This window comes from Haliotis rubra, unplaced genomic scaffold (genome assembly GCF_003918875.1).
Source record: "Haliotis rubra isolate DU_JTF1 unplaced genomic scaffold, ASM391887v1 Scf951, whole genome shotgun sequence".
In the NCBI taxonomy this organism is placed as follows: Eukaryota; Metazoa; Mollusca; class Gastropoda; order Lepetellida; family Haliotidae; genus Haliotis; species Haliotis rubra.
In genome coordinates this window covers 330,620-337,832 of record NW_025767692.1, presented here as the reverse complement: position 1 = coordinate 337,832, position 7,213 = coordinate 330,620, and the positions used below count along the sequence as shown (strand labels likewise).

The following is a 7,213-nucleotide window of genomic DNA, read 5'->3' as shown; positions in this document are numbered from 1 at the left end:
CTGATGCACTACAATTCTCTGTGCACGTCAGAAACTTATGATCATGAGTTCTGATCCTGATTCGCCCCATGTATGTTTCTCGGCGTGTTAACACCATACCTGTGCTGGTGTGTCTCGCCAAAGTTGTGAACACCGGGCCTTCCTCGTACGTGAAGCTGACACGCCGTGGTATAAATGGAATACCGCTCTAAGAGGCGTTAACACTCACTCACTCACTCTCTCTCTCTTTCTCTCTCCCTCCCTCCCTCCCTCTCTCTATCTCTGTATCTTTCTCTCTCCACCGTTATACAATAAATCACGAACCCATTGGTACGGATAATAGGAACCACTGTTTGCTTGACAAATATGTTGACTCATTGTCGTTGTCATTGGCTTTTCAATTTGAATCATCACAATACCAGAAATGGGAACAGCTCATTCAAACTGCAGGGGGTGTTAAGTACTGTTATAAAACACTCGTTCGTTGAGACAACGTTTTCCTTAGAGACACTTAGTGTGAGTGAGTTTATTTGTACGCCGCTTTTAGCAATATTCCAGCAATATCACAGTGGGGGACACCAGAAATGGTCTATACACATTGCCACTAGGCCTACCTGTGTGGGGAATCGAACCTTCGGCGTGACGAGCGAAAGCTTTAACCACTAGGCTACCCCACAGCTCCTTTTCAAAGAATTAATGTGATAAGTTTCATTGAGGTAAATAGACCAGTCAGTGTTAAGAGCAGTGATATTACAAAACAAATGCCTGAGCTGCCCTAGTCTCTCATTACAGACCCTGAAAACAAATATATCAAGAAAGCCCACTCAAGTCTAGAAAATGTGGCAGTAGATTTCCTCAGTTTCAAATGAAGAAGGTCAAGGCTCCTTTTCATTATATTTTATATTTTTTACTATGAACTTTTTTTCAGTAAAATTTAAAAGATGTTGTTGTCTAAATGGCTACCCTATCGCCCCAGAGACACCTGTCAATTTAAAAGATGTGTTGTCATAGAGGGCCCCTGGCATTTTGTTGTATAGAGTTGAACCACGTGCAGACATTCATATGTCATAATTATTCTTATTATTCTTCATCATAGACTTCATCATCATCGTCGTCGTTGTTGATGTTGTAGTCTATGAACATAACAAATATTAAATAATATCATAAAACTAAGGAAGTAGAGATACACCATGTCATATGTCACACTAATGCCCAATAGCCCGCCAGATAGCCTTCGTCATTGAAATGACATGTCATATTTGCCAACACACTAAATTGCGAGGAGCCGATCTTGTATCCGGCTCACGCGGATTCTGTTCAGCATCATTACTGATTCAAACGGAATTACCTCCCCTGACAAGGGCAAGTAACTCTAAATTTGTTACATAAAGATAAACATGGCTGGGCTTACGAAAACATCTATGGGGCTTAGGCGATTTATTTATCAGGTTCGTCAGTGTGTACGTATTCTAGAATCCATGATTAGACTAAGATCTTTGTACATGCAAGTATTTGAATGTAAATATGATACATGTTATGAATATTGTACAATAGCTAACAGCACAGAAGTGAAAACAGGTTTGACATTGAAAATCGTCTCTATACTGCAGTGTATTGTTGCCAGTTTCAGAGACTGCAAACTCCAGTGTTTTCCCGGATGCTGAGTTCCAACCCTATAGATGCTGGATCCGACATGGATCCGCCAATACCAGCCTATGTGGAGAAGACCAATGAGGATATTGGATTGAAAAGAGCCAGGTTGTTGTACCAGAGTCGGAAGAGAGGAATGCTGGAGAATGGGCTCCTGCTCAGGTTTGTTAGGGTCGAAAGATTATCGTTTGGTTTATGAATTTTTAACATTGAACAAATCTTTCGTCACAATGGTCACTTTATTGCGTCAGAGATACAAACAGTGAGTGAAGTTCCTTCCGTTCCCCTGTATTTTTCTTCCGCAGATTAACAGAGGTAACGGAACATGGTTCGACCTTGTATATTGTAATTAATTTTTGGGCTTTTAGTTATTTTTCTGTCTTCTCTAGTAATTGTTGTGTTAGGTTTTGCTAATAATTGTAGTACATATTAATTTATAGAGATTATTTGGGATGGGGGAATGGGAGGAACTCTTACCATATTTTTGTCTGAAACTATATGGACAAACATGTTGGAGACAGCACAGATCATTACTCAGGCAATCAGTCCCTGTGGGTTTCAGTAAGTGACGACAAGCAGGATCAGGTAGTTAGGCTCGCTGACGTGGTTGGCACATGTCATTGTATGCCAATTTTGTAGAACAATGCTCATGGTGTTGATCACTGGATTGTCTGTTCCAGACTTGGATTATTTACAGACTGCAGGCATAATAGCTAGAATATTGCTGAGTTCAGCATTAACAGCAAACAAAAGACTTAAAAACTTATCCATGAAAGTGAATTTGAATTCTTGAACATTGTTTGTCATTATTGTGGGATTCACCAAAGTGGTAATTCTCAGAAACCTGCATACTTCTGACATCAGCTGACACACAATCATGTAGTTGACATGCTGTGGAACGTTGCACTCACTTTTTCTCTAAACCTTGGATGTTTTTCATGTATAGTAATTTTTCTTATTTGTGATCATGTGTATCATAGTTAATAGTTCATATTATCTTAAGAAATGTCCTTTTTGAAATCTGTCCACACTTCTTCAATTAAAGGTGCAGGTGTGTTTTTAATTCATTAGATACTGTTTACCCCAAAGTTTAATTGCAAAGATAATATTTGGCAGAATTCTATGCATAACATGATAAAACCTACCCAGTATATTTTGAGACATCACAAATAATTTTAGTCCCAGTGATTAATGTGGAGACTATTCTAGTAGTGACTGAAAGGTAACATTTATTCTGAAACTACCCATCATACCATACATGGTTAGATAAGGACTAATGTGAGTTAGTTTGTTACTGAATTTTAGTTGTTGTTTATTCTTAAACTCTAGCGGATGGTGGGGTGGCCAAGTGGCTAAAGCGTTCCATTCCCCACATAGTACAATGTGTGAAGCCCATTTATGGTGTCCCCTGCTGTGATATTACTAGAATATTGATAAAAGCGGTGTAAAACCAAACTCACTCACTTAAACTCTAGTCCACTGATCCACATCTGAACAATGGGCTGTGAACTAGTTTGGTTTGACAAATGGTGTGTGGGAACTAGGGGTGACTGTTGAGGGTTAAACAACTATAGCGATAGCAACTCTATTACGACCAACTATTGCAATAGTTTTTTCTCCTTGAATTGTCTCATTTGAAGTCATTTCCAAAATGAATGTATAGTTTATATGAATAATAACCATTTGAAGTAGTTTCTGTCTTTTAAGAACTGACAAGAAAAGTTCACATTGGTAAATCATTTAGACTTAATAGCTACTTAGAAACCGAAATATATAATATATTTACATAATTTAAATAATTACATTGACCAAAGATTCGCGAATAATCGAACATATATAATATAGACAGGTGTAACACATTCTAAGCTAAATTTAAAATACAATAATACACAAAACATAACAACTCAGCACCCGTGTATACAAATAAAAATGGAGTATTAGTGAAAATTATTTCAAACTGATGCTTGCAAAATTAGCATCTGCGGTTATATAACTACTGGAAACTCTCAACATGTCGTTGGGTTTATGCTACGACATAGTTAGTAGAGATGAAACAGCAGTGAGTGGGCTTATCACGACTTTTCGCTGAGAGCTAGACAAACCGTATTGCCATGCAGGCGTCATGGGGCATTGTTTCAAGAGCGTGCTTTTTCGAACAAAATCACATTACATTACATAAAGGGTATTATGACATATTTTTAAAGTTTGTGGTGCTGTATTCTAAAAGGTAGGCCAAAGTTAAAAGCTGATGCAGAGAGGCACAGATCATTACTCAGGCAATCAGTCCCTGTGGGTTTCAGTAAGTGACGACAAGCAGGGATCAGGTAGTTAGGCTCGCTGGCGTGGTTGGTACATGTCATTGTATGCCAATTTTGTAGAACAATGCTCATGGTGTTGATCACTGGATTGTCTGTTCCAGACTTGGATTATTTACAGACTGCAGGCATAATAGCTAGAATATTGCTGAGTTCAGCATTAACAGCAAACAAAAACTTTAAAACTTATCCATGAAAAATGAATTTGAATTCTTGAACATTGTTTGTCATTATTGTGGGGATTCACCAAAGTGGTAATTCTCAGAAACCTGCATACTTCTGACATCAGCTGACACACAATCATGTAGTTGACATGCTGTGGAGCGTTGCACTCACTTTTCTCTAAACCTTGGATGTTTTTCATGTATAGTAATTTTTCTTATTTGTGATCATGTGTATCATAGTTAATAGTTCATATTATCTTAAGAAATGTCCTTTTTGAAATCTGTCCACACTTCTTCAATTAAAGGTGCAGGTGTGTTTTTAATTCATTAGATACTGTTTACCCCAAAGTTTAATTGCAAAGATAATATTTGGCAGAATTCTATGCATAACATGATAAAACCTACCCAGTATATTTTGAGACATCACAAATAATTTTAGTCCCAGTGATTAATGTGGAGACTATTCTAGTAGTGACTGAAAGGTAACATTTATTCTGAAACTACCCATCATACCATACATGGTTAGATAAGGACTAATGTGAGTTAGTTTGTTACTGAATTTTAGTTGTTGTTTATTCTTAAACTCTAGCGGATGGTGGGGCCAAGTGGCTAAAGCGTTCCATTCCCCACATAGTACAATGTGTGAAGCCCATTTATGGTGTCCCCTGCTGTGATATTACTAGAATATTGATAAAAGCGGTGTAAAACCAAACTCACTCACTTAAACTCTAGTCCACTGATCCACATCTGAACAATGGGCTGTGAACTAGTTTGGTTTGACAAATGGTGTGTGGGAACTAGGGGTGACTGTTGAGGGTTAAACAACTATAGCGATAGCAACTCTATTACGACCAACTATTGCAATAGTTTTTTCTCCTTGAATTGTCTCATTTGAAGTCATTTCCAAAATGAATGTATAGTTTATATGAATAATAACCATTTGAAGTAGTTTCTGTCTTTTAAGAACTGACAAGAAACTTGAAACCCAGATCATTTAAAACAAAACATCATGCATTTTGTGCTGCGCATTTTTCAATGGAAGTCAGTTACTAAACTATCGATAGTCACACATACTATCGATGCATCGATAGTTTTTCATTTCTACCATCGATTAATCACAATCAGAGACTCAACAACTGCAATCCATCGATAGTTCGATGCATCATTACAGCCCAAGTGGGTACACAGACCAAACCATATGAATATTTTCAAATACATAGTAGTGTCTTATATCATGTCTGCAAACTTAGATCTTTGTGAAGCGACTTTGTTGTAACTCATAATACATTTTTCCAGTACTTTTGCTGCCAAGCATCTGGATGATCTGAATGAATCCCAGCTCACACTGTATGACCGGCTCATCAACCAGCCCACCAATGACTGGGAGATCTACTACTGGGTAACCGGTAAGCCTTTATATAATTGCATGGGTTGGGGATAATAATCTAAACAGAATTTGAAATCTATAAATATTCACTTGAAGATGTTCCAAGTTCCAGACAACTTGCCTGTACTACTTTCTGACACATTTACCTGAGAGGCATGCACTGCTGTTTGTCAGTTTCACCCAATAGGCATGCACTGCTGTCTGTCAGTTTCACCCAATAGGCATGCACTGCTGTCTGTCAGTTTCAGCCAAGAGGCATGCACTGCTGTCTGTCAGTTTCAGCCAATAGGCATCCAGTGCTGTCTGTCAGTTTCAGCCAATAGGCGTCCACTGCTGTCAGTTTCAGCCAAGAGGCATGCACTGTTCCCTTTCAGCCGAAAAGAGTGCACTGCAGTTTCAGCTGCTCATAAAGTCAATATAATCCTTTGAAAGTGCTTGACTAAATACTAAAGACATTTGGTGCATTGAATGTAGGGATGGGACGATTCACCGATGCATCGATACATCACGATACATTTAAGTTTGATACAGCTACCATATCGTCGCCGGTGTATCGATACAAAAAAGATACACAACCATATTTCAAAACAATTATATCTTAAACATGTTAAAGTACTTATTAAGAGACAAATATGCAAGTATGATAGAGTTACTTGTTTGTTTATTACAATAGTGTTATTGTTATACATAAATACCTTGAAATAAATCATTTTAAATCATTTATACTGTGCCATTCTTTCAAGGTGTATGTATCGTGATATGTATCGTATCGCAGGTAAAATATCGCGATATGTATCTTATCATGACATAGTGTATCGTCCCAGCCCTAATTGAATGAAGCGGACACTTTTTAATGACTGCCTTTAGTGTCAGTAATCCAGGAGGAAAAGTGCTCTAAGCTGGGCACAAAGCAAACATGCTATAACCTTAGTGCAGTAATAAAGAAGGGGAGTTAAGGTTAACTTAATTTTTCGTGAAAAGATCTGGGCCTACCTTTTCACAAAGCACTAAGGTGATCGATCCCTGTCACTAAGGTAACCTTGGTTTTGTGCCCTGCCTGAGTATTAAAGAAGGACTGGTCGCCTTCGGAGTCAGTTAAGGTTAACCTTCCCTGCAGTAAAGGTTGCTTCAGTCTGGGCTAGAAAGGAGACACCACACACATGCACGCCGTCATGATATCTACTGTTGTTTGTTGTTTTCAGGTGCCAAGCCTACACCTCAAGAGTTCGACAGTGAAGTTATGACCATGTTGAAAGAACATGCACAAAATAAAGACAAGGATTCTCGGATACGCCAACCAGACTTGTACACATAAAGCAAGTGTTGCATGAAGACAGTTGATGTGTGCTATCTGAGTTGCCAGTCCATTGTATTGTCTTCAATACAAAATCTCCAGATAATGGAATAGTTGGAAACAATTGTCTGTCAACAAGGCCCTAGTCTAATGTATTGGGATGTCCTTCAATGGTACAAAGTCTTCAACATGTATCATCTTTAAGTCAGCGATGAGATGATGTGATATATCTGGAACCCAGTGTCTCAGATAATGGGTTGTGTTGACAAGGAACATCCTTCAATGGTGTATATAACTGAACTGTGTGTGGATGAGTTTTGTTGTCAAGTATATACAACACACTGATAGTCACGTAAAGACATTGTTTGTAAAGTTTCCTTGCATGCATGTACATCGATTCACAGAATACAGTGAGTTTTGTGAA

The 7,213-nt window shown here is 38.2% G+C and overlaps 1 protein-coding gene across 3 annotated transcripts; it reads left to right on the top strand.

Annotated features, from left to right (window-relative positions):
• The first annotated feature begins 1,339 nt into the window (after positions 1–1,339).
• On the top strand, positions 1,340–7,213 carry LOC124264959 (succinate dehydrogenase assembly factor 2, mitochondrial-like). Of its 3 annotated transcripts, none has more exons than XM_046699744.1 (4): positions 1,340–1,427; positions 1,610–1,791; positions 5,405–5,514; positions 6,698–7,213. In XM_046699744.1, the coding sequence occupies exons 1-4, from the start codon at positions 1,377–1,379 to the stop codon at positions 6,808–6,810; spliced, it is 456 nt and encodes a 151-aa protein (XP_046555700.1). In that variant the 5' UTR covers positions 1,340–1,376; the 3' UTR covers positions 6,811–7,213. The 3 variants fall into 3 exon arrangements, with proteins under 3 accessions (XP_046555700.1, XP_046555699.1, XP_046555698.1); XM_046699743.1 differs by having other exon boundaries at positions 1,347–1,427; positions 1,604–1,791; XM_046699742.1 differs by having other exon boundaries at positions 1,347–1,439.

Excerpts from the sequence above, each read along its gene's own strand:
- LOC124264959 (XM_046699742.1), top strand. The coding sequence starts at position 1,377 with ATGGCTGGGCTTACGAAAACATCTATGGGGCTTAGGCGATTTATTTAT. Across the intron at positions 1,440-1,609 it reads TTTATCAGGTTCGTCAGTGT|AGACTGCAAACTCCAGTGTT; the intron begins GTACGTATTCTA and ends TGCCAGTTTCAG. Across the intron at positions 1,792-5,404 it reads GAGAATGGGCTCCTGCTCAG|TACTTTTGCTGCCAAGCATC; the intron begins GTTTGTTAGGGT and ends ACATTTTTCCAG.